General features: G+C 52.6%; 1 protein-coding gene and 1 long non-coding RNA gene across 2 annotated transcripts in view; both read left to right on the top strand.

Annotated features, from left to right (window-relative positions):
* LOC140599522 (uncharacterized) overlaps positions 1–27,191 on the top strand; it is a 126,163-nt gene that overhangs the window by 73,194 nt on the left and 25,778 nt on the right. The window contains exons 5-6 of the mRNA XM_072762675.1: positions 471–598; positions 4,988–5,145. Coding sequence (XP_072618776.1) covers positions 471–598; positions 4,988–5,145 — 286 coding nt within the window. The remainder of the gene's footprint in view (positions 1–470; positions 599–4,987; positions 5,146–27,191) is intronic.
* LOC140599630 (uncharacterized) lies at positions 15,777–17,611 on the top strand. The gene is made up of 2 exons (XR_012002490.1): positions 15,777–16,030; positions 17,084–17,611. It is a non-coding gene; the product is annotated as an uncharacterized lncRNA (long non-coding RNA).

Raw genomic sequence — 27,191 nt, 5'->3', positions numbered from 1 at the left:
ACAGCCGCCCACACATCCCGTGGAGGCCAGCCGCGAGGACTCAGGTGTGTGCACCTGCCCTTCAGGGGCTGGTGTCGGGGGTGTCTGGCACCATGCACAGGGGCCGGCAGGTGATGGTCTGAGGTGGTGGTCAGGAGGGGAGCAGTGCTGGTCCCCCTGGAAGAGAGAGCTGGCTCCAGACTGGGGCTGTGTGGGTGTGCCAGCTGGGCCGCGGGGCGGGCAGAGTGGGCCCCTGCGTGGGAACCGGGCTGAGTGCAGGTGTAGGGCCGGGTGAGTGCCCCAGGGTGACCCTAACCACGGCCCTGGGGGCCGCTCACCTTCCTGAGGCTGCCCTGGGCTCCCAGGGGTCCCCTGCCTGTCGTGCTGCACGCTCTGTGGTCTCTGGCACCTGGTGGTGAAAGTGCAGGTGCCCAGGCCCCGGGCGGGTCACTAACCTGGGATTTCTCCTGTCGCCCCCCCTCCCCCTCCAGGAGAACCACTGTCGCCACATGAAGATCCTCGGCGACTGTTATTACTGCGTGTCCGGCCTCACCCAGCCGAAGACCAACCATGCCCACTGCTGCGTGGAGATGGGCCTGCACATGATCGATACCATCACGTGAGTGCCCCGAGGCGACCGTCCCCGTGGCGACCGCCCCCGCGCTGTCCCGTCCACTCTCCGAGAGCCAGGCCGCATGGCGAGGTGCGTGTGCCTCTGGGACCCCCTCCTCTGCATTTTGCTGGGACGGCATTTCTTCAACCGTGGCCATCCAGGGCATTGTCGGGATGGCGTTAGTGGGGCGGGAAGAAATACGCTTTGTCGCGTAGCCTGGCCGGGCATCCAGGGAGTCAGCCGGGTTCCGCTTGAAGGAATTGCCTGTGCTCAGCCTTGCGCGCCTTGGCATCCAGGTGTCCCGTGCCGAGGGGCCTTCGAGGGAACAGGTGCGCGTCGCCTGGACACCGCGGGCCGGCCGTGTCCACTTCTCAGCCAGCCTATCTCGTCCCATCAGGCAGCAGGATGAAGAGTTAGGGACCCTTGGTCGGGGTAGGAACGGCGTGGGGCTGGGAGGCTGCCCTGGTGGCTGTAGCACCCCTGTGCCCACGTCTCAGCAGCTCAGAGGGGTGGGTGCAGCCCCGCAGGGCGGGCTTAATTCACAGGGAGCGCTGTCAGCATCCACACTTGGAGCTGAGAAGTGGCGGCAGCAGCGTTGTCTGGGGAACAAGAAAGGGGAGAGAGAGAGATGCAAACGAGGAGGCTCCGAAGTGTGGACGGGTGTGGAGGTGCGGCTTCCCGGAGCCGGGCAGCGCCCTCGGGGACAGGGTGGGGGCTCTGCGGGCAGTGGGTCCCTGTGCCAGTGGTGGCGGGTCTGCGCCCGCACCAGGGTTGGGGGCGGGAGAGGCCCCGGTGAGGCCAGCGTGCATCCAGACACTGGAGCCTCTGCCCTCGAGGGGGAGCTGCGCTGGGGCAGGTGGGCAGGGCCAGGCAGGAAGCACAGGTGCGTCTCCCAGAGGGTTCCGAGGCTCCCCCTCGCGACGGCATCTTCTCGTGTCCCCGGCCACGTCCCAGCCATCAGAGCTCCGGGCACCACGTGCCACGAATACGCCTGCGGTTCACATCGCTTCCTTTGTCAGCATGTGACATATGCCCTGTCGTGCGTCACCCCTCGTGTCACAGCCCGTGCTGTCTTACGTGACGTCGCATGGGGCTCACGCCGAGCAGTTCTCACGTCGCGGCCACATCAGTGTGGAGCATGGCCTGGATCACGTCCTGTGTCGTTCTGGGACCTCCTGGGCCAAAGTGAGGTTGTGCAGGGGGAGGTGCGGGGAGGCAGGTGTCCACTCCCCCGTCAGCCAGTCAGGGGCGCGTCCCCGGCAGGGCCTCGCCAGGCTGCCGCCAACGGCTCGTGCCGTTGATGTCCCTGAGGGCGGTACACTGGCCGCCCCTGCTGGGAGCCTCCTGGGGGGACCTGGTGCCCCCGCTGCCCCCAGGGCTCCTTGGGTGGAAAGGCGCCCGGAGGTGTGCCTGGGACGCCTGGCTGCTCACGCGGGCTCTGGGCCTGCCCTGGTGCGCCCCACCATCGCCGCACCTGGGCAGCCTCGGAGGGATTTCTGTGATGATCTCTTGGCAGCCCCAGCCCGGAGTTCTGCACCTCCCCTCGGCGTGGCTGCTTCTGTGCCATGTGGAGAGGTTGATCGGCCACCTGTCTGCCCCTGCTCCGTTCACTCTGGGCAGTGGGGGCCCCTTGGCTGTGTCTCCTGTCCGCTGAGGCTGAGCTCCAGGCTCCCCGACCCTGTCGGCCCTGAGACCCCGCCTTGGCTTCGGAGGCCGCCCACCCCGGGGCCAGTGGGCATCTTCCTTGGCCTCCAGGGCTGCCGTCTGCATCGGCTCCATATCCCCAGAGGCTTCAATGGCCTCCTGAGATTCCGGGGCCCAGTCTCTGTCTCCACAAACTGGGAGCATGGGCTGGGCGCCGTCCCGGTTGTGGACAGGGGCGAGGGCCACCAGAGCCACAGCTCGGAGCCGGCCTCCTGCCCACGATGAGCCCCTCTTCCCTTCTCTGGGGGCCCCAGCGCAGGGTGCCGCCTGTGTGCGTCTGCCGCATGGTGGGCCTCACGCAGGGACGGGCTCCTGGGGGGCCACTCCTGGCCTGCCGGTGGCCTCCCTCACCTGCTGCACCGCCCCCGTCTGACCCAGAAACGTGCACAAACGTGTGTATTTGTGTTTAGCCTGGAGCTCTGTTAGCACGAACCTTGCCCGAGAAGAAGCGAGGAGCAGTGGCCAGGGCGGGTGTCTGGCCTCTGGCCGGGCTGTGTGCTGCTGTGCCTTGGGCCCGCGGCACCCGGGGAGGACGGCGGCTTCCTTCTGGGCAGGGCCTGTCAGTCTTCTCCCTCGGAGCCCCGAAGGCGCAGCATCCCCGAGGCCCCGCCGCGGCCCGGATGGCTAGAGTGAGCTGTGGGCGGCCAGCAGGAAGGTGGTGCTTGCAGACGCCCCTCGCCAGGCCGCGGAGCAGTCGGCTCCAGCTGGGGGTCCTCGGCACACGGGGGAGACCCAGAGCCGGGGGCTGGTTTGGGCCGGTTGTAGGATTCTTAGACCATCTGCTGCAGACCCTGTGTGCGGTTCCAGGGTGCTCAGGGTTGGGGATGCTGCTCCCTCGCCCTGAGGGTGTTGCCTCTCTGGCAGTATACCCAGTCGGGGTGCAAACGCGAAAGTCCCTGGACTTGTGAGCTCAGGACAGGCGTGTGAGGGGCTGGGTGTTTGCTGCCCCTGCATGAACACGGTCACGGTTATGGACGGCCTCTCCTCAAGGGCAGGTGGGTGCAGGCCCTGGCCGCCAGGGTTCTGAGCTCTCCTGAGGCTAGGGGGTGGTGGGGGGGGGGGGTGGCGGGAGGACATGTGTGTTCCTGGTGCAACGGGTGGGGGCGATCTTGTGCTCCACTCCATGGGAGGCAGGTTCGCGTCGGAGTAACAGGCGGGAACGTTGGCACACTCTGTGTTCAAGACCGTGCAGGGCACTGATGTGGAAGCAGAGGCCCAGGGCTCCCTCCTTGCGGGGTGGGCGCCACTGCTGGGGTTGGGGGCTCTCCAGTCGGGCCGGCCCTCGTCCTCTGCTGGGTCCCCATCAGCCGGAGCCTCAGTGCCCCCCTCCGCGGCTCCTCTGCCCCGGCCCCTGAGGCTACAGAGCGTCGGGTCGCACAGCCACCAGCAAGCGGGTGCCGCTGTGGTGCCAAGGAGACGTTAGCCGGACACGCTTTGCCCCGGCTCTGGTGTTTGGGGTTACGTCTCCGTGAGACCTTCCCTGACGCGCCTTTTACTGAGAAGTGAGTGTCTCGGTGACTGCATCTGTTGGCAGATGTTTGAGGCAGAGCTTTCCAGAGCAGGTGAGGGTGTGTGGGTTGTGGGATTTGGTGGGCGGCTGGCTGGGGTGCTGCGTGCCACAAGTGGGTCCCCGCCTCTCCGTCCCTGGGCCCCTTCCTGGCTGCAGAGGCGGAAATGTTAAAAACGCTCAAATGGACCGTGTCCTGCTTTTCTCATTCAGGTTTCTCTGTCTTCCTTTCTGTTTGCAAATTTCAAAACAAAAAAACAAAACAATTAAAAATAACCCAACCCAAATTTTAACCTCATTTTGTTTGTCTTGGCACCTCTCGTTGGAGGTTGGGAAACGAGTGATAAAGTTAAAATTGAGAGAAACTACGTTCATCACGTGTAAAAGTCAATAGGTATCGAGGACACATCCGTTCAGACTCCCAAGTAACCCGTGGTGGCACGCGGACTTCTGGACGTGCACCGGGCGCCCCGGACCCGACGCGAAACACTGGTTCTGGGGGCTGGGCCCTCGGTGGGCACAAGGGGGTGCGGTGATTGGCGCCCCGCCACAGAAGGCTGGGCCAAGGGGGACGTGGTCCTCACGGGCTGGGGGAGGGGGTTCCTGCCAGGGCAACTGGCACCCAAAGGCCCTGGAGATGGGCCCTGGGGGATGGAGGTGAGGGCCTGGGAGGACTCCCTGGAGGCTGCGTCTCAGCTGGGCCAAGTTGTACTAGGAAGAAGGTGGGCGCACAGGAATCAACCGCAATTTTGAAGCAGGAGGGAGGTTGGTCTCTGAGCTCACGGGCCCCCTGCTGTGCCGGGCGGGTGGGGGTCTGCCCCAGGCTGGGCGCTGGTGGGGTTGGCTCCAGGGTGGCGGCCTGGTGGCCCTGCATGTCTGTGGTTTCCCTTGGGGAGACTTGCTAACCACGCGGCCACCTTGTCCTGGGCCATTGCTCGGCCTCCTGGTGTGGTTGGGCTTTGCCGCTCATGTGGAAGGCCCATTGGACACACCTGCCATGGGGGCCACCTGTGGACAGACCAGGGTGGCAGAGGGGCTGGTCACCTGGCTCAGCGCTCCCTCTGGCACCTGACTCTGGCCATGCGTCCCAGAGCCGGGCGGGGACCCCATGCTCCCACCTGTCCGGGCTCCCCTCTCGGGTGTACACGAGGGCCTAGCTCATGCCCGTGACCTGTTTCTTGCAGGTCGGTGGCCGAGGCCACTGAGCTGGACCTGAGAATGCATGTGGGGCTGCACACCGGCAGGATCCTCTGCGGGGTCCTCGGCCTGCGCAAGTGGCAGTACAACGTGCAGTCCAATGACGTGACCCTGGCCAACGTCATGGAGGCCGCGGCCTGCCCAGGTGAGTCAAGGGGAGGCGATGCGCCCCGGGCCAAAGGACTGGTGCAGGTGCTTCTCGGAGCCACCTGGGAGGGGCCTGCGGGGGGCCCCCAGGACCCCCGGCTTCTGTAGGAGCCGCAGTGGATGGAGAGGAGGTCCGAGGCTCGGACCGCCTGGTGCTGTCGGTTCTCGCTGCTCGTCCCCTGCCAGACTGGAGGAGCCACGGGGGCAGATTGTGTCCCCCGTTCAGCATCGTCGTAGGAACCCGCCACCGCTTGGCCAGTTGGCTGCCAAATGGGAACGGCGTATCCACCCCCAAGGCCGCCCCTGCTTCTGAGCCCCGCCTGCACACTCCAGGCCGCCTCCCACTTCAGCCTCCGTGCACTCCGGGCACAGCTTGCTGAGCGTCGGCCAGTGGCCCTCCAGTCACCAGAGGCCACCAGAGGCTAGGCCTGGGCAGTGCCCCCTGGGGCTCCTGATGTCCACAGCGGGAGGACCCCCCCACCCCCCCGTGTTTGCTGAGCGAATGCGTGAGCTGCGTGTGCCTTGTCGGCCGGGCGAGTCCGCAGGCACGTCTCAGTCCTGGCTGGGGGCGGACCCGAGATTGGACAGGGAGGGAGGTGGCCAGCGCCAGGTGTGAGCAGTCCTTTAAGTGGCAGTTTGGTACAAAAGGACCATGGTTTTTGTCAGGTTTAAACTGATTGGTAGTGATCTGGAAGAGAGGCCAGTCAAAAGTTGGTCGAAACAGGCTTTCATTTTTATTTATTTATTTTTGTTGAAACCGGCTTTTAATGGGCTGCACTCTCTGGCTAGGTTATGCACCGCAGGCAAGGCAGAGAGCAAGGGGTGGGTGTGTCGCGCCCAAGCCAACTGCAGTGGGGTCTCTAAAGAGTTTTCTGTGGGAAGATGGGGGCAGGGCGGCATTCCAATTAGGGCAAGGGTTACAGGTCTTGGTGTGCTAAGTTAGGATTGGGCAGCAAGGTGGCCTTATTGGGAGGTTCCTGGCCTGGGGTCGGCCGTTTTGAGGTCCCCAGTCTCGCTGGCCCAACATTCAGATCTTTTTGTTATGTTATAATGGGGCGACGATTCAGATCCGGCTGCTTCCTGCTGATTTTGGGGCGTCGTGGTGCCTGTCGGAGGTGGGCAGGCCAGCGTAGGGATATAAAACAAGTTAGTTGATTGATAACTGAGATATTTCGTGGATTCCTTCCTTGATTTTTCAGAGAAAGCAAGGGGCCACCATTAATAGTATGCCAAGGATCAGGAGTGGGCTTAGAGAGAGGAGGAGCCATGTGGTTAGTGGGGTCTGCCACCACTGGGGTGTAGTTGGGCCGACAGGGTGATACTGTGTTTGGAGAGACTCCCGACCTTTGGCGAGGATGTGGAGATTGGTTTCCACTCCACCTGTTTCGTTGATGTAGTAGTAGCGATCTTCATTGAGACACGTACAAGTTCCTCCTTTCTCGGCCGTGAGGAGGTCCAAGAGACATCGGTTCTGTAGAGCTACCTGGGCCACCGGGTTTATTTGGCGTTGTCGGGAAGCAAAAGACCCTGCCGAAGCTTCGATAGCCATCTGAGGCCTCTCGGATAGGTCCCTGGAGGAATCTGCAGACTGGAATAAGGGCCCCGAGGCCAGTGGCCACCAGGGTTGAGGCCAGGGAGACCCCGACAACCAGTGGGAGAAAGATCACTCGTTTCTGCTTTTCCGTGGGCGGGCTGGTGAGGAGGGCTACTTCTGCCTGACTATAGATGGTTAATCGCGGAACTTGGGAGACAGGCAGACAGGAGGGAGGCAGAGGTATTGAGAGATTTAGATAGGGAGCCCTGGCACCAAAAGAATCGGCCAATAGCAGCATGATGAGAGGTGACTTTTGACCGGGTGACGTTGCACAGGGATGAGTTAGGGGCGGAATAACAGAAGGGGAATTGATGGTTGAGAGGGTCAGTAAATAGGGCAACATTAGTGAGAGAGGGATGAGGCAGGCGCTGGAGGTGTGGGTGCGGGGCTGGTGCAGCTGAATGCACTTGGGGAGGGGAATAGGCCACAAGGGGAGTTTTGCCTAAAGCGGCACAGATAAAACGGTGGGACAGATTGCCCATGCAGGAAAGGCTGGCAAGGGAAGTGCCTTGTTGGATAAGTTTTATCCAGGAGAAGGGGCCCTGGTCCTGAGTTGGGTAGGCCTGTAGGTGGGTGCTCCTGGAGTACGGGTGACTGAATCGACATGGGCCCGCAGGAGGGCTCTTAGACGAGTTAGGGTAGGTAGGTAAGTAAGATAGGAGAGGAGGAGGTGATGTTGGAAGATTTTAAGGGAGCAGGAAGGGCCGCCCCGTAGAGAAGCTCAAAGGGACTAGGCCCGACGGCCCTCCGGGGTGGCTCTGAGCCTTCTTAAAGCCAGCGGGAGGAGGTTTGGCCAGGACAGGTGGGGATTCAAGAGTAAGTTTGGTGAGATGTTCCTTGAGAAGGCCGTTAGCCCACCCTAGGTTACCCGAAGACTGGGGGTGATATGGGATATGGAGTTTCCAGGTAATATTTAGGCTCTCGGAGTCGTGCCCGGAGATGCTGGAGATGAAAGCCGGGCCGTTGTCAGATTGTAGGATCTCCAGGAGGCTGAATCTCGGAATGATGTGTTCGGTGAGTATGGTGGCCGCCACATCCGCCATCTCCCGAGCTGTGGGGAAAGCCTCTGCCCACCCTCTAAAGGCGACCACTGAGGTTAATAGGTAGCAAAAGGATTTATTGTGCGGCATGTGGGAAAAGTCAAGCTGCCAGTCCTTGCCAGGTTGGTAGCCGTGGAGCTGGTGATTGGGTCTTGGCCTGTGAATTCCCCCTTGAGCATTTACAGTGGAGCAGGTTTTGCAAGACTAATCCACCTCTCTAATTATCTTTGGGAGATGTGGGTAGTAGAAAAGGGGTCCTGGGAACTGGTGTAAGGCCTTGGGACCAATGTGTAGGGATTGACGCATGACTGAAATGATCATAGGAGCTAAATGGTTTGAAAGAGCGAGTTTCTTCTGAATGAAGATCCAGTCTTTTTCCCCGGCTATTCTTCCCATCTCTTTTAGTGTGTGAGTTTCCTCATCTGTGTAAGTGGGGGGAATGTGGTGTGTTGAGGAAGAGGAGGGGAGCTGGTGAGGAGCCTAAGGCAGTGGCTTGGGCAGTTGAGTCGGCTTTGTTGTTGGCCCTTGGAGTCCTTGGAGGATTGGTGTCCATGACAGTGGACAATGGCTACTTCAGTGGGAAGGCTGAGGGCCCCTAGTAGTTTTGAAATGAGGGGCCCATAGATTATGGGGCTTCCCTTGGTTGTAAGAAGCCTTTGCTCTTGCCATAGGACAGAATGTGTATGTGTGATGAGGGAGGGATATTTGGAGTCCATGTCTATGGTAGCTCGTTGCCCTTTGTACAGGCGAGGAGCCCTGGTGAGAGCTCTAAGTTCTGCCTTCCGAGAGCTTGTCCCGAGGAGGAGGGAACTGCCTCTAGGATGGCGTCTAGGGTAACGATGGCCTATGCTGCGTGTCTCTGGCCACAAAGAGTATTTGGTCAGGGTTAGGGAAGGGCTGATTGGAAAGTCCTGGATGTGGAGGAGTCAGCTCTTCCAGGAGTTGAGAGCAGGGATGGGAGGGTTCCGGGTTAGCAGAGGGGGTAGGTAGGAGGGTAGCAGGACTTAGCCGAGGAGAAGCTGATAGATAGATGTCAGGATTTTCGACGAAGAGGAGCTGGGCAGGAAGGGATTCTAAGGAAGGAGCGTGAGGCGGAGAACCCATCCAGGCTGCAAGAGAGGAGGGGGGCAGTCCGTGGAATAGAGGAGGTGCCATCAGTTCCCATCACCGCTACTGGAGAGGGGAAGCTGGTCCCCGAGTAGGAAGGCACAATGGAGTCGGTCGCCCCCGTGTCCCACAGGAAAGAGATGGGCTTCCCCGCTCCCTGGAGCAGGACCCTGAGCTTGGCCTGGGTTAGGGGGTGTCCGAGTCTGGGCCCCGTCAGTCATCGTCCAATCCGAGTCGTTGAAAGGCTGGACTTCCCGGCTCAGGGTTTCCTCTGTGTGGAGGCGCCGAGGATCCCCCGAGACCCGGGCAGGCAGATTTCCAGTGGCCCATCGTTCGACATTGAGGGCATTGCCGCGTTGGCTCCTTGTGATTGGGACATTGACGGGCCCATTGTCCCTCGGTGCCGCATCTGAAGCAAGCCCCAGGTGGGGTTCGGTTGGTTCCTGCATTCTGCGGGCTCGTGGAGCCCGCCAGGCTGGGTCTGGACTTGGACCTTCTACTGGAGCCTGGCCTGCCTCTTAAGTTCAGCCACTTCCTCTCTGGTGTTAAGGACTTTAAATGCCATTTTCCCCAGGTCGGGCATGGGAGTTAGAGGACCCTTCTCGGTCTTTAGTTTTCTTCGGATATCGGAGGAGGACTGATAACCACTGCAGTGGTAATCCATTTTAGCGCATCTGTAAGGACCAGTGCGGGGGGGATCAGGGTGAGACTCTGGAACAGTCTCCGTGGGAAAAACATGACTCATGATGCTGGGAGTGGCATGCACACGGAGATTTTCTTACCCTTTAAGTTTCGTGGCAGAAGTCTCTCTTTTTATTCGGGTCTGATTCATAAAACACAACCCACTACGTAAATTTCTCATGAGAAACTTTCCATGAAATGGTATAAGGAAAGAGGTCTTCCAGGTATTTCTCCCGCAACTTCTGAAGTTCTGCATTTTCAAGCGTGACCTTTGGTGGTTGATTTTTCTTCTGTTTTCCTTATGAGGAGAACATTTTTAAAGCTGACTGCGTGATTCAGAGCTGTTTTATGAAAGTTCCTTAAGATCGACAAAATGAAAAGAAGGAAACCATTTCCTGTAGCTTCACTCTGAGGGACACAACCCTCCTGTCTCTGGCTTGTGACACTTCCAAGGTGCACTCCTGCAAGGATGGGAGCTTGCTGTCTTCTCGCTGGTCTGCGGTGGGATTAGGGATGACCCACGCGTGAATCTGACAGCGGGAAAGCTCTCCTAAGCCCTGGTTTTAATCTGGTTCTGAGTTCACCTGTGGAGTTGTGCCGAAACGCAGGTTTCGTTCTCAGCTTTGTTCTAGGGGTTTACTAGCTCATGACAGAGTTCAGGAACTGGGTGAGTAGTAAGGAAGCCGTCTCTGTTGGAAGAAAAGCGTCTTTATGATCTCCTATCTATGGGCTCATTTTCTAATTTACGAAGCACCGTCAGGGAGTCCTGTGGGCTCTCAACCTTAAATCCGTTTTCACGTAAGAGCGACTTTTGCTCTGAACTCCCAGAAGAATGACAAGACGTTTGGAATTTCTGTTTAGATTTCCATAGTGTTGCTGCTTTCAGAGCAATTTTTAGTCCTTTCCTCGGCCTAATGGTTTTCTATTTTTTCTTACATATGCAAATGAATTAAAATATAGGAATGCATTTGACATCCAATCATAATGCTCATTTGTTAGTTAAAGGCTAATTCAGGCTATAACACTTCGATCCCAAGGAATTTAGCTGTGGTTTTATGAGTTTTCCCATATGATTGCCCACAAATTTATGTGTTGATTAAAATTTTAACTGGTTTAAACTGTTCAAACAAATTACTTAGCAATTAAACCTCCAGCAAAATTGTAATTCATTTTAAATTTATCACAGAGGTTTGATGCTCGTTCCGAGCAAAACAACGGGACATAAGGGTGACATACGGAAATTCGGTATTTTGCGTGAACTGTTCCCGATAGGACAAAAACATTCCCAGCACTGGGCACAGCAAAGCCTTCCACTAATGTGAATTAATTTTGTAGCAAAGGATCACTTGGGAGGATTCCTGCTTTTGAGTTTTGTCCAGGTTTCATTCTTTGAAGCACCCTTTCCATAAATTTGTGTTTTATTCCTAATTTGTCATACTTCACCTTTTGATATTTAAACAACTCACATGCAGCTAACTGAAGTCGCAGTGGTATTCGCTTCTATATCAGGTTATCACCTGCTACGTTGAGAATTGCAAAGCCAGAGCACATTACAAAGAGTCAGTTGGACTTTGATACCCAAAATTGCATTTACGAGGTTCACACTCCTTTGTATTTCACCAGATAGAGACAGCAACAGTGTTCTCATGTAATGTGTGCTTCAGCCTCTGTGCCAGAGTTTATAGCGTCTGGATTTTAATATGTAGTGTTGATCTGTTAACCAAAGTTGTTTTGTTTTGTTTCGTTTGGTTTGGTTTGGTTTTGTCCACAGAGGCATGGACACCTGCTTCTGGTGAGTCTTTATGCTAAATATACATACTCAGTTTGTCGCTATGTATGTTATGTATGTCACTTTGAGGTTCTCTCTCGCCAGTGTTACCATTCTTGACAAAAAAAAAAAAAAAAAGTCTTTGTGTTTGATGTCCTTTCTGGTTTGTTAGCCAGGGTCTACCAAAACCATTACTTTTTGATGACACTTCAGTTTTGGCCCAGAATGTCACAGTCTGCATTGAATGCCTCATTTCATCGATCCCTCGTGGCTTTTAATTAAGTTTAGCAGCATTTGAAGATTTTCTTTCACTAAGGGGATTCAGAGGAATCAGAGTCTTTCTCTACATTTTTTAAGTCATTCCATAAAAATATTCCTGTGACGTAACCTGAACTCAAAACGCATTTCGTCAAAAGGGAGAATTAATCCAGTTTGATGAGCAAGTTCCGAATTCGATATGCTTTGTTTGATACTTGGTCCCGATGCTACGCGTCCCGTCTTTCTGTTGTAGTTTTGTGTTCCCGTGCTAATTTTGCATACGTCCTTGCTCAGGAGTCTGGGGATTAGACTGCATTCTATCCCTGTTATATGTCAGCTGGTATTTTCATTATTTTCATCTTGCTTGCTTTCAGATTTTCCCCTCCTTCCCCAAGTTTTCCAATTGTTGAGGCCTTTTATCTTTTTTTCTTGCCTGCTTTCTGGGAGTTTTGTTTAAGGGAAATGAACCTCTTGCTTCTTACAATTTATGTTTTCCTAGCCATCTTATGGCCTTCCTCATTATTTAATTTTCTTAGGAAGATGAGCAGTTAAAAAAAAAACAAGATGAATATATGTTTTTGTTACTGTGATAGGGAAAAATCTTTATCATTTCTTGTCGAAAGCATTCTTCCACCCCAAGCATTTTACACACTAAAATGAATCTGTTGCCTATACGGAATGGAAGCCTAGCATAGCAGTAAATGTTTCCCTCAGAAATACAGTTTTTTCCTGATTGTTAGCCATTTTGATTTCATTTATTAATGACTTTGTCACTGATCAGAAAACCTTGAGGTAGTATTTCTGTTTACTACTTTGGGAAAAAAATAATTAGGATCATTATTTGTAACTCCAACATAGCTTGTTAATTTTCAAGTTCATCGTACCAGAATATGCGCATGCGTGTGTGTTTGCAATCGTATTGATGTTTCAGAGTGTCTTCCTAAAAATTTACAATGTCTATAGATAGCTATTTCAACATTTTGTGAAGTCTTACTTTTCTTTGTTCTTTTATTACAATAACAGCAAGTAAATAGCCCATACTTTTGGTTGTGTCCTATAAGAATTTCTGCTTGGAATACTTGGAAAGAATAATGCTAGTGTTCTACGAATTTTGTCTTAATCATCAATTATCAACTATTTTTTACACGATTTTTATCTTGAGTATGATAAATATCATGTAGTCAAAGACTGTTTAGTTTAAACATATAATATTCTTCGGTCGATAGTTTATGAGATTCATTTCATAGAACTGTCTTTATGTTTCCTTTTTGTGCTCAGTGTCCTTTTGTAGAAATCCAGATTGACTACTTTACACTGTGCATATATTTAGAGCATCACAAATGTGGGCCATGAAAAGGATAATTTCATGGTATCGGTGAAACTCTGGATAGAATTTTCTGTCCTATCATCTGTCAGAGCTTTAATGTGTTAACTTTACATTTCCTGAGTGTACTCAGTTATATCCTGAACCGGAAAGGTCGTTGAATATATGACACCTATAAGTCCATACCTATCGAAACTGTAATTAAGATGCACTTTGCCATTTTGACCAAAATGTCATAACAGCAGAGGCACGCCTAAGTCTCTTAGTGGGTTAGTGCTTGATGTCATTGAGAGCAGTATAGTCGAGAGTAACCCACTACTGGTCCCTGAGCCTCACATGAAAACACATTCTGTACCAGAGGGTGGAGTACCTTTCACTTCTTCTCGACACCTCTTTAATTTTTTTTTAGATTTTTATTTATTTATTCATAGACACACACACACACACACAGAGAGAGGGAGAGAGGGGCAGAGACACAGGCAGAGGGAGAAGCAGGCTCCATGCAGAGAGCCCGACCTGGGACTCGATCCAGGGTCTCCAGGATCGCGCCCTGGGCTGCCGGCAGCGCTAAACCACTGTGCCACCGGGGCTGCCCTCGATACCTCTTAATATGGTGCTACTCACCGCAGAAATGACAGAATGAGCATGGGACTACTCTGTAGGCACAGTGAACATTTCCGAAAGTCTTCAAAGTGCACAGTCCCTTCAGGGTAGTAGACTAGCTGTGTTGTGTTACCTTGGGACTGTATGTGTCAGTCGGCGGTAAATGACTGAGATCATGCGGTTTTCATCAATATTAATACTTATCAATCAGTAATTTCAGAAAGCAGTGGGTACTGTGGAGGAATGATGTTGGGTGACAGGCAAGGAAGTGATGAAGGGTAGGGGGGAGTCATGACAGAGGTTAGCGGTTGCAGATAGATCTTTTGCAGAAGGCAGCCCCTGAGCGTTTTGTAAAGACTTTTCTTTGAGATAGTCATGGACTCCCCTGCAGTTATAAGAAATGACACAAAATATTACTATGCAGAGTACCATAATACACACATAACCAAACTAAACGTCTAAGCATTCTTTCTGAGGCATTTAGAGTCGAATCTTGAATGGTGAGAGGGATTATGTCAAAGAGCATTCCAGGTGGAGGGAATAGAGTGGTGCCCATTCTGAAGTGGGAAGACATTGGGGCATTGGCTTCACTGAGCAGGGCCACGGTGGCTGTGACCCTTGCATGAGGGAACGAGGGCTTTATGAAAGGTTGAGCAGCCAAGCCACTGTGTCTTGCAGGGTCGTGACGGTGGTGGTGTGAGCTATGTGTTCTTTGTGCAAGCAATCACACTGGTTGTGCTTCAGCCAGTGCTCAAGATCTCCCTCCATAATTTGTCAAAACTGTCACTCCCTCCCCATTTTTAAATTGGACCTCAAACATTTTCATCTCAAGTACCAATAGTACAGGATGGAGTTTCTAGTGAATGGGAACAGTTGACCTTGTAAAAGTATGTTATATCTCACTATTGAATATGTATCCAATAGAACGTTACTACCATGATAATTTGATGCTCACTATTATCCCTTTGAACTTTACCTGAGCTCTCCGTTTTCACTGTCAGAACAATTATATTTGCTTTTCTTCTTGAACTCCTGTCTCTTTCATTTCCTCCATAGATTTTATTTTATGGTTTTTATAATGGGAAGATGTTTTAATAAGTATCCTGTCATTTTCCTGTGTGTATGTGTGTACATGTACAGACCCGTATATATACACATGGAAGTAAGGTTTCTAAAGTTTTAGTGTCTTTGGCTACAGTATGCTAAGTGTGAAAATCGATCAGAACGAATTGTTATCCTAAATAGTACTGATGCACAATTGATATAGACGGCAAAATTAATAGTATGATTGGTAATTTTTAAACATGAAATATAATGCCATTGGGATGCCTCTCTTAGCAAGATGGAGAGAGAGTTTATAAAATTTCAGTTCATGTACCCATGAATGAATACTATGACCAGGGTGATGTAAAGTCTGGTGGAAATTAATAGTAAACATAAATGATATGCTGTGGGGCTCTGAAATGAAGGTTGAATGATTATTAGGTATGTTGTTTGTATATTATAAATGTTTATAGTATGTCATTACAGTAGGATGAATTACACTGTTTTCGAAGTTCATGTAATGTTAACAAGGGCATGCTAGGAATGAATAAGCAGGAAGGTGCTTACCTTCCTGATGAGGGGGTAGATATATGTGCTTAGTAAAAATCTATATTACCCGATATTCTTTGTGTAAAAACTTAATGATACTGTTCCTCTGAGTTTGAATAAACGTTTAAGAAAAGATATATCTTATGTTATATAATATTAAATATATATACGTGCATGTGTGTGTGTATATATATATATATATATATATATATATATATATATATATAATTTCTGAGAAAGGATCTTTTACTGACTTAAAATTGGTCTACTGGAAATTCATGTAGCATCTTTCACCTCTTCCTCCTTGAAATATCACAGAAAATACATAACTGAGACAGACCGAGGCATGTGTGAGTGGGCGGGCTCTGGCTCCTGACTCAGCATTGTGACTTTGTAGACAGGGTGTGTGAATTATTTCCCAGGATTCTTTTCTTCTTTTCTTTTTTTTTTTTTTATAAAGGAAAACCTGAGGTAATTCCATGCTTCGAGACAGTATAGGTCTTTGCCGTGAGCTTTCTGCCTCGGTGAGTTGAGTTTCCGCTGTCTCCGGCCTTTCTTTCCTGTTCTCTTTGTGCGTGGCTCCCAGTCAGCCTGATGCCCTTCCCTGATGATCCTTCGGGATTGAGGAGGCAGGATCTCTCAGCAGGAATCACCACCACTCTCACCATCCCATCTTCACTGTCCCTGAATTTAGGGCAGATGAATTTAGGCCAGGTGGCGTGTGTCTGCTGTCATGCTCCTCTTTTTATGGAAATGAACGCAAAGAAGGAGACTGGATGTTCTGTCCCAGGCTCAGTGACGCCTTGACTTTAGAAAGGCTTTGTGGTTAACAGGGGATTCTGTGGTGTTCCAGTGTCTTTTACCACTCACTGTGGAGCACGGTACAGGAGGAGCAAGGGGGAGGCCTTCGTTCTGGTAAGTGACAGAAAAGCGGTGATGGGGTAGGATGTGGTGAAGGCGAAATGGCATCGGGTGCTACCTCAGGAGTTTTGGTCAGCTTTCAGGGACAGGAAGGACTAGCTGAGCCAGGGATCAGGAATCGACAGCTGTAAACCATCTGGACCTAACTGCTGTCTTTCAAAATTCTTCACATGCCCTAAGAGTGTGTGGAGGTCATGGTCTGAGTCGGAAGGTCGTGGCAGACGGAACGCACTGGAGCAGGGAGAGCGCTGAAAAGATCTCGTTCCAGGAAGAGGTGATGGTGGTGTGGACCCGGGTGCTAAGAGTGGCCAGGCAGACGGTCAACCCTGAAGGCACAGCCGACGGCCCGGCCTGAAGGATGGATTGTGGGATGGGAGAGGGGGAGGGATCAGGAAAGAAGTGGGCTGAGGGCATGTGGGTACCTTTAAGGGACGTGAAAAAGACAGCCTTCGGGAACTGAGACATAGATGATGGGTTGGCAATACTCTCAGGTAGATGTCCAGGTGGAGGTGTGGACGGGGAAGGAAGTACTTGTGGAAGGAAAGGCAGAGGCCCGGCCGGAAGGTACGCCTTCGAGAGGTGGGGTGGCCTGTAGCTGCAGCCTGCACCTCCGGCGGGTGTGGAGACGGGGTGCGAGGTAGAGGAGCAAGCCTTTGGCGGTCCTCTTGCAGGTCAGTTGAAAAGGACGGAGGCCACTCGGCATCCCCGAGGGCAGCTTGTCAGGGCAAATGGTGGACTGCGGACGTCTTAACTCTGAGTAACAAAGGGCTTCAAGGAGGGCTTAATATTCGTGTCCAGGATTATCTGTAACATCAAGACAGATTTAGGCAGTCACATTCATAGCGAGCTTGAATTGGAGTTTGTTGAACTGGATGGTTTTGGGAGATTCCATCGTCTCCTTAGCCCTGATGTTCTGTAATGTCAGATCCATGTGTCCAGATGGTGCCTGGGCCGTGTCCCACGAGGTTTGGTCATTGTGGCTTTTCTTTTACTGGTCTGAGGAACCCGCAAGTCTCTTTTCCTCTGTCCGTCCTCTCCTCTGTCCAGTCTGTCCACAGGTCATTCGGATGGAGCAGGTTAATCAGGACCAGCCGCATTTACGTTTCCTCACATGAGCTACTAGGCTGCGAGTGAATCTCGAACCCCCTGCAGTGTCCTGCTCTTGTGTATTGTGACGGGTTCGGTGCCTGGGTCCGATGGTTGATGCTGTGCTATGTGACTTCAGGACTATTTCCCTTGGGTGGTCTCTTCTATGATCCTCCCGGTAAGAGCTGTTTTTCCAGTTTCTTCCTGCCAACATATTCTTACATGTTTATGGCTTGGAGGTAGGTTAAAATAATGAAGCTTTTATTCCATGATTTATCCTCTATTTTTATATATTTAAAAGATGCTCATTTCACGGTTGGTATTTTGTGCATCATGAACTCTCATAGTTACTCATTTGGGAATTTGAGATTTTTTGTATTTCAGTATATAGTTTCGTAGTTTTTTAATCCATTGCAATGTTGATGAAATTGTCATAGTTATTCACTTGTTTTATCATTTAACTATTAAAAAAGATTTATATTTTTTCTATTAGTGATCTCACCACTTGATCTACTGAGTTGTCTTCAGAGAATTCATTAAGATTATGCAATGAAACCCCATACGTGTTTTAAAGTTTAATCGTATTGTATCATTATATCCGTGGTCTTAAACTGTTAGCAGAGTGAGAGAAAAAGTAAATAGTGTGATTTGATCAAATGCCGTGTTTCCATCGCTCTCGCTCACTGCGTCGAGCAAGCGTGGTTCACGGTTTTCCTGTTTACTTGTCACTTTAACTTGGTTACACCGCTTTATTCTCTGTCCCCTGCAGCTTTGAGTTGGTCCCCACCCCCTTTATTTTCTGGTCTTTAATCTTTGCATATTATAACTCTGACATCATTCCACAAGTGCTCACGCCTCCTTCTCTGCATGAAGCACTATGGTAGCAGAGTGTTTGCCAGCATCACCGTTGTTTCAGACCGCTCTGGGCCTGTGTCTTCGTTCCGTGATTTGGGAATTGTGAGGCCTTTGGCAAGGAGCTTAGAGTTTCTATGTGTAAAAGGAAGTAATAATAATATTTAGTTCAGAAAGTTGTGAAATTTAAATAACGTGTCGTAAATTTTTGAATACTTAGCTGACTACTCAATGCGTTACCTAAAAGGTTTTTTAAAAATCTGATTCAGATATACTATTTTCCTCCAGTCTCCCTCCAAACCCCAAATGGCCAGAACTTGATTTTCCCCTATTGTGTTTCTACACGACGTACTGTTCTTTTGAAGGCGGTGTCTCTTCCCAACCCTCACCCCCCGCCACAGCTGATTTCCCTTTTGTTTCTGTTTTTCTGTATTTTGATGATCACGTGACCTGTGCGTGATGGGTGCCTGTGTGTATATGTGCACGCGTGTGCTGTGTGTGCCTGTAAGCGCACATGTGTTTTCATTCTGCCTCTTGAATATGGGGGTTGGTGTCTTTCTTCAGTTTGGGATCCTTGGCCGTTCTCTCTCTGGATGTTGCTTCTGTCTCTGTCCCTCTTTCCCTGAGACCTCAAGTACAAGTATGATGGGCCTTTTGCAGTGGACCGTGTGTCTTCTGTTCTTTTCATTGCTTCTTCTGCTTGCTCTCCGGTTTTGGTATTGTCTGTGTGCTCTGTGTCAGAACCCACCAATCTTGTCCTTTCCTGTGCCATCCGAGTTTTCTGTTAAGCCATCGATGAATGCTTGATGAAAGATAGTTTATTTCATAGGTCTAGAATATCCATGTGATTTCTTCATATGCATTACACTCTTCTCATTCAGTTCTCCATCTGTTGCATCCACTTCTGTCCATCTTGTTACCTGTTTCTCTTACCAAGATGATCTTACTTACTTGACAGTCTTTGCTTATTTTTATTCTGAATTATTGGTTGCATTTTCCTTCCCGTGTACGTTTCTGGTAATTCTTTGGATGTGTGCCTAACACGGTGAATGAAAGAACATCGCGGGCCAGATGGTTTATTTGGTTGGTCGATAGTCCCTTCTTCTCTTTGGTGCATTGAGCTGGCCGTCGTTGCCCCTGTAATTTGTCCCTGTTTTTCCCCTGTGGACACTCTGTGTTTTGATTGAGACCCACTAGGCAGAAGCAGGCTCTTTGTCCTCAGCACTGGAAGGCCTCACAAGCACTAGCTAGTCCTTTCAGGGATTTGGAGCGTCATACTTAGTCTTCTGCCCCATGCAGCTCAGTCGTCTGGCAGCTCCCACGTGGGTGGGTCTGTGCTTGTGGGAGACCCGTTCTCGCTAGCAGAGGCTCATCCCATCCCGTAGGTACTGCGAGGCCACGGTAAGCTTCGCTCGGTCCCGTCCCCTTCACCTCCCACCTTGCCAAAGCACACGTCCTATGGGAACGTCAGCATTGCATCTGGGCCTCCTTGAGTTTCCAGTGTGTCACTGTATGGTGGTGGTGTCCTCTTATCCCAGTGGAGCTGATGGCCTGAGCTGGAATCGGCAAGTGGCCTGGGGACAGAATGGTGCCCCATCATCAGCCTCCCCAGGGAAGGGCTCTCTGTCCTCTGCACGGATCCTTTACCTAGCTCTGGTCATCTGACAGCTTCCTGACTATTGCCAGGAGCACATCTGTGCGTTACCAGCCTTTTCTGGTTGTTGGGATGGAGGCTTTGGCTTGCACCATGTAAGTATGTGTGTATCTTCTCAGGAAGCGGAAGTCCCTGATTTAATAAAAAGCTTAGAAATTGTGATTTGTTAATACCTGAAAGATGGTGGTGAGCAAGTTCTTGGTAACTGATGATGCACATAGCGAGTGCCCCATTACTGCTTTTTTAATTGGATGCAGAGTTCTTTGTTCACTGTACACAAGAATGTGTGATTTTTTCATTCTTTCTTTTAGATTGTGTTCAAATTCAAGTTAGTTAACATATAGTGTAGTATGAGATTCAGGGGTAGAATGGAATGATTGATCAGTTGCATATAACATCTAGTGCTCATCACTTCACATGCCCTCTTTCATGCCCATCCCCCAGGTACCCCATCCCCCACCCTCCTCCCCTCAGGTGACTCTCACTTTGTTTCCTAGGATTAAGAGTCTCTTATGGTTTGCCTCCTGCTCTGTTTTTATCTCATTGTATTTTTCCTTCTCTTCCCCATGCCCATCAGTTTCGTTTCTTGAATTCCACATATGAGTGACCCAGAGGGCTGACACACCCAGCCAGAGAAACAGGGCGCCCGGGGCGCAGGGCAGCCCTGAGCCAGCAGGTATCCCCAGGACTTTACAGCAGCTGCTGTGGGAGGCTGAGGTCCGGAGTGCCCGGAGGCAGGAGGCGGGGCCGAGTCCTGGCACCTTCCCCACCAGAGGCCGTCTCCCTACATGCAATGTCAGGCTGCCCCCAAACCCTACTCGCAACATGTTCGCCAGATGCCCATGCGCCTGGGGATTGAAATGGCAGGGTTCCGGAGCACCCTGGGTGAAGGAGGACCCCAGAGCTGTGTGGGGACCCACGTGGCCCCTCTCCCGCAGCCTTGTGGCTGCTTCTGCAGCAGAGCTCCTCTTCGCTGGGGACCCGCCAGCCTGGGGTCTCCTGTCCCGGGCCTCCCAGAGCACCGGACAGCCGACAGGTGGCCCCTGGGGCTCCTACGCCTTTGAGCTCGAGCACGAGCTCCTGCTTGGCAGCCCCTCCGTGGCACCTGCCAACCCAGACCCTCTGCAGGCCAGGCACATGATGGAGGGCTCCTAGGCCCCTGCTGCGGGCTGCCAGGAGACCCAGCCCCAGGCCATGCGATAGCCCTGACCTGGACAGCTTCCCAACCACCGGCCCTGCAGGAGAGCCTGCCCCAGACCGCCCGCCGCCCCACCGCCATACCCATACTAGGACCCCTCCTCGGGGAGAAGCGCCTGGGCTGTTGGGGATTGGTTGGCAAATGACGCCACGGGCCTGCCCCCTGACCTGCAGAGCGTCTGCGGGTACCTGGCCTGTGCCACATGGATGGCAGAGGCAGGGAGGCCCCACTGGAGCAGCATGCGGGGGGGGACAGTCCAACTCCAGCCTCAGGGTCATGCCTTCCTCTGTGGCCCTCACACCGTGTTTGCATGTAAACGTCCCCGAGTGCATCCGGCTCTGGCTAAACAGCGTGGGAAGCAGCATGACAGAGAAGGCGGGAGGCCCGGCCTGGTTTCCTCCTCCATGCTAGCCAGACGGGAGACCACCCAGCCGGGACAGCCCCGCCAGGCTGCTGTGCCTGCCGGCCTGGCGGGGTGACACTCACCACGTACCCCCCTCAGCTTGGGCTCCAGTATCCGTGGGCCTGGTCCCCTCAGGGCTATTGGAACACACAAGGCTGTACCCAGGTCCGGGCTCAGCGGCAGAGGGCAGGCCAGGGCAGCTGTCGGGCTGCACGCATGCCGACCTCGGTAGGCCAGCCAGCCCTCAAGAATCACATCCAGGAAAGGAACTCGGGGTGGGGGAAGGGGAGGTGGGCGGGGGGTGGGGGTGACGGGGTGACGGGCACTGATGGGGGCACTTGATGGGGTGAGCACTGGGTGTTATTCCATATGTTGGGAAATTGAACACCAATAAAAAGTCAATTTACAAAGGAAAAAGAAAGGAACTGACACATGTTTCCTAACTGATGGGAATGCTAAATCCCAGTTAGATATTAGCAAACATTCAAGATATAACAATTTTCCCATCGATGTTCCAAAAAAAAAAAAAGAATGACACCCAGGGAGAGCCCCTGGTGCTTGAGCAGATGGCTGAGCGGGGAGCAGAGCCTGAAATGATGGTGTTACCCCCCCACTCTCCGAGGCTGGGAGAGGTGCCAGCGGGAGGCCCACGGGAGCGCCAGCCTGCCTGTGGGGCAGACCCGGGTGGCTGTGGGTCTGTCCTCAGGTGGGCAGTCCTGGGCTCACTCCTCTCCACACCAGAACTGCCGCCTCCCGGACACTTCCTTTCTACATAGAACATGGAGACCGTTCTCCCTCCCACACGTTTTGGGGCAAACTGTTGAAAGATGGGACCTCTCCTCCCTGGCAGATAATCTTTGGTCCTGGGCACTTGTGCACTAATGCCAGCACGCATCCTCCATTCACTCGAGAAGCGTCGCCAGAGCCTGCCCATGAGCACGGTCCCCGGGACTGGAGTGCAGCCGAAGTGCTGTGCCCGGGGGGGTGCAGGCAGATGGGTGAGCCTGGCACCGCAGGGCGAGACTCGCTCCACGGGGTGCCGGGGTGGGGTGTCCTCTGGCTGAAGCTTCGGGATCCTGTGCTCAGTTCAGCTTTTCAGAACCTGCTGGAGACCTGTGTCAGCTCTGCAACGACAATCCTTTTTTCTTGAAAGCTCATGAGATTTCTGAAAACCACAGGTTAGAGCAGACACAGTTCAGAAGACACTGAGGAATCCCCGACTTTGGCGTCTGCTTTGTCCGTGAGCCAGGGACCTCGTGGCTGGAGTTCCGGAAACGCACACACGCAGAGAAGAGTCTTGGAAGCAAGTGACACACATGGACGCCGAAGTGCTTAAATACAGATTTATTGCAAACCGTCACTGGAGAGGGGACTTCGCGGGCGGGCACCCTGGTCTCCGCGGACCTCGGCTGACGGAGCTCAGTGGCCAATATGAGGCGGCCGCATCTGAAGTGAGAAAACACACAGGCTGCGCCGGCTCCAGGGCCCAGGCCGGCAGCAATGGGCAGAGGACACCCACGAGGACGGCCCGCCATCCGCCGCATGGCCTGGTGCCCCAGCCCGCCACTCTGACGCTGGTGAGCCGCTGCCACGGCAGGCGGGGTGGGCCAAAACACAACACTGAAAATGACGTCAGATAGAGAAGACGACGGGCCATGGCGTCCATGGCTCCCCAGTCTCCCGAGTAGATGGGGTACGGTGCACGTCCCCCGTCGTCACACCAGGAGACCCCGACGAGACCATCGAGAGCGGTTCTCACACACGTGCGTGCCATGAGAGCCCTGGGACGTGGGACAGGTTGGCAAATCCTGGGACCCTGAGGATGGGGTCTCAGCAGCTCCAGCAACAGGCTCCGGCCCAAGTATGGGGGCAGAGCTCTGCGCCGCCTTGCCCATTCTCCTCCCAGCCACCTGGTGTCTACACCTCCTTCGATGGCACGAGAGCCACCCGATGCTTCCCAGGGGCTGTCGGACATACTCAGGAATCCCCACCCATTCCTGGCCACCTCGAGCCACAAACCTGCCCCCACACAACCGACGAGTCAGCTCCCGCCTACTCAAGCCCTTTGAAGGGGGCCATTTCTGGAGGAACCATCGCCTTGAAAGGAGTCCTCCTCAGCCCCCAGGACAGCCCCCGAGGGAAGGTCCCAGGAAACCTGCCAGCTGACAGCCCCAAGGAGCAGCGCGAACGCAGCCTGCGGGCCTGGGGTGGCTCAGGCCCCACGGGCAGAGCAGAGGCAGGAGGAAAGGCCGCAGCTGTGTCTCCCGAGGGCATCCGGTCGGCTCCCCGACAAGGACCAGGCCCCACAGAGGACATGGGAGGACAGTTCCTGCTGCGTCTGTGGCCTACTCGGGAAGGTGTCCCCACATCTGGCAGCGCCGACCAAGAGCCCCAGTCTGGTCTCCCCGACGGGGCTGAGCAGCCGGCAGACTCACACACACACAAACACACACGAAGCGAGAGCACAAGCATGGGTGTGCAAGAGAGATGAAGGCCAGGGCCCCCGCGCCCCCCTCGGCAGCAGCCGGCCCAGAACCCACTCCCCGGGCCCAGCACAAGGAAGCAGAGCCCACGCAGCAGCAGCAAGAGGAGAGCGGGTGGCCTGCGTCCTGCTTGCCCCATGCTGCTCCCCAAGAGTGGAGACGCAGGGCAGGGCGCCGCGGGTTCACCCTTCTTTTTCAAACGATTTTTTTTATTGGAGTTCAGTTTGCTGTCATGTAGCATAACACCCAGTGCTCATCCCAACAACTGCCTCCCTCAGTTCCAATCACCCAGTCACCCCAACCCCCCACCCACTTCCCTTCCACTACCCCTTGTTCTTTTCCCACAGTTAGGTGTCTCTCATGTTTTGTCACCCTCTCTGATATTTTCACTCCTTTCCCTTTATTCCCTGTCACTAATTTTTATATTCCCCAAATGAATGAGACCATGTAATGTTTGTCCTTCTCCCATTGACTTATTTCACTCAACATAATACCCTCGAAGCAAATAGGGGGTATTTGTCATTTCTATTGGCTGAGTAATACTCCATTACATAGGTAGAACACATCTTCTTTATGCATTCATCTGTCAGTGGGCACCGAGGCTCCTTCCACAGTGTGGCTATTGTGGACATTGCCGCTATAATCATCGGGGTGCAGGTGTCCCGGCGTTTCACTGCGTCCGTATCTTTGGGGTAAATCCCCAGCAGTGGAATTGCTGGGTCGCACGGCAGCTCTATTTTGAAGTCTTTGAGGAAGCCCCACCCACACAGTTTTCCAGAGTGGCTGCACCAGTTCACATTCCCACCAGCAGTGCAGGAGGGTTCCCCTTTCTCCACATCCTCTCCAACATTTGTGGTTTCCTGTCTGGCTAATGTTCACCATTCTCACTGGTGTGAGGTGGTATCTCCTTGTGCTTCTGAGTTGTGTTTCCCTGATGGCCAGTGATGCGGAGCATTGTCTCATGTGCTTGGTGGCCACGTCTATGTCTTCCTCTGTGACATTTCTGTTCATGTCTTTTGCCCATTTCATGATTGGATTGTTGGTTTCTTTGCTGTAGAGTAGAATGAGTTCTTTAGGGATCTTGGACACTGGCCCTTTATCTGACGGTCATTTACAAATATCTTCTCCCATTCTGTGAGTTGTCTTTGAGTTTTGTTGAGCATTTCTGTTGTTGTGCGGAAGCTCCTCATCTTGATGAAGTTCCAGTGATTCATTTTGGCTCTTGTTTCCCTGGCCTTCATGGATGTATCTTGCAAGAAGTTGCTCTGGCCAAGTTCCAGAAGGGTGTTGCCTGTGTTCTCCTCTCGGATTTTGATGGCTTCCTGTCTCACATTTAGATCTTTCATCCATTTTGAGTTTCTCTTTGTGTTCGGTGGTGTGAGAGAATGGTCCAGTTTCATTCCTCTGCGTGTGGCTGTCCAATGTTCCCAACAGCATTTATTGAAGAGACTGTCTTTGTTCCGGTGGATGGTGTTTCTTGCTTTGTCGAATATTAGTTGACCGTAGAGTTGAGGGTCCACTTCTGGATTCCCCGTTCTGTTCCATTGACCTATGTGTCTGTTTTTGTGCCAGGACCACACTGTCTTGATGAGCACAGCTTTGTAGTACAACTTGACATCCAGCATTGTGATGCCCCGGCTCTGGTTTACTTTTTTCATATTCCCCTGGCTACTTGGGGTCTTTTCTGATTCCACACTAATCTTCAGATGATTTGTTCCAACTCTCTGAAGAAAGTCCATGGTATTTCGATAGGGATTGCGTTCCATGTGTAAATTGCCCTGGGTCACGTGGACATTTTCAATATATATATATATATATGAATTCTTCCAATCCAGGAGCATGGAATAGTTTTCCATGTCTCTGTGTCTTCCTCAGTTTCTTTCAGACGTGCTCTGTAGTTTTTTTGGGTAGGGATCCTTTACCTCTCTGGTTAGGTGTATTCCTAGGTATCTCATGCTTTTGGGTGCAATTGTCAATGGGACTGACTCCTTAAATTTCCCTTTCTTCAGTCTCATTGTTAGTATATAGAAATGCCACTGATTTCTGGGCATTGATTTGGTATCCTGCCACGCTGCCGAATTTCCTGTATGAGTTCTAGCAATCTTGGGGTGGAGTCTTTTGGGTTTTCTAGGTACAGTATCATGTCATCTGCGAAGAGGGAGAGTTTGACCTCTTCTTTGCCAATTTGAATGCCTTTTATTTCTTTTTGCTGCCTGATTGCTGAAGCTAGGACTTGTAGTAGTATGTTGAGTAGCCGTGGTGAGAGTGTACGTCCCTGTCGTGTTCCTGATCTTAGGGGAAAGGCTCCCAGCGTTTTCCCCTATTTGCTATGGGCTTTTCATAGATGGCTTTGAAGATGCTGAGGAATGTTCCGTCTATTACTACAGCGTCAAGAGTTTTGATCAGGAATGGATGCTGTATTTTGTCAAATGCTTTCTCTGCGTGTATTGAGAGGACCATCTGGTTCTTGTTTTTTCTCTTGTTGATGTGACCCATCCCATTGACTGCTTTACGAGTGTTGAACCAGCCTTGCATCCCAGGGATAAATCCACTTGGTCATGGCGAGTAATCTTCTTTATGTACTGTTGGATCCTGTCGGCTCGTATCTTGAGAATGTTTGCATCCGTGTTCTTTGGGGATATCGGTCTGTAATTCTCCTTTTTGGTGGGGTCTTTGTCTGGTTTTGGAATTAAGGTGATGCTGGCCTCATAGAACGAGTTTGGAAGTATGAATGGACCTATAGTACCACGATGTATAATTTAAAAGCATCAGAGTCAATTTTGTACAAAGTTAACTTACCCTTTATTACAAATAAAATTCATGAAGCAATTATAGAGGTTTATGAAAAACACAAAATACAGAAACAGCACAATGAAAAGGGCGGGGAAGGCTTCAGTTGTGCTGCAGCCATCACGAGCTGCTGCTCGGGGGCCGAGGCTGGTGGCTCCACTGAGGCAGGTGACAGCTCCGGCCCTTCGATGAACTCGAGATGAACTCGAGAGCCAGCACCGGGACCTGCTCCTCCTTCTGGGGTGGCCAAGAAGCAGGTGGCTCCTCCAGATCGGGACAGTGAATCAGAGGTATGACCACTAGGTACCTTGGCTTGACCTCAGCAGCCAGCATCTTGGCCCAGGCCTAGCTCTCAGCACCAGCAGCCGGGACTGGCTCGATCACCTCAGGCCCAGGAGCTTCAGCAGGCCCCACAGTCGGCCTCGGGCGGGCTCTTGCTGCGGTGGTTCAGGGTGTTCCTCAGGGTCCGAAGCGGGTTGCTCCCCTGAGTGAGGCGGCTGCTCTGGCACATCGATGACCTCCATAGCAGGTGGTGGGGCCCGTTCGGCCTCCAGGGCTCCCAAGGGTGCAGGTGGCTCTACCAGGTCAGGACAGGGATTCAGAGGTCTGACCACCACGTGTCTCGTCTTGAACACAGCAGCTGGCATCCCGGCTCGGGCCAAGCCCTCAGCACCAGCAGCCGGGACCGG

This window comes from Vulpes vulpes, chromosome 7, assembly GCF_048418805.1.
Source record: "Vulpes vulpes isolate BD-2025 chromosome 7, VulVul3, whole genome shotgun sequence".
In the NCBI taxonomy this organism is placed as follows: Eukaryota; Metazoa; Chordata; class Mammalia; order Carnivora; family Canidae; genus Vulpes; species Vulpes vulpes.
The sequence above is the reverse complement of the archived record's forward strand: the minus strand, read 5'-3'. Positions and strand labels throughout refer to the sequence as shown.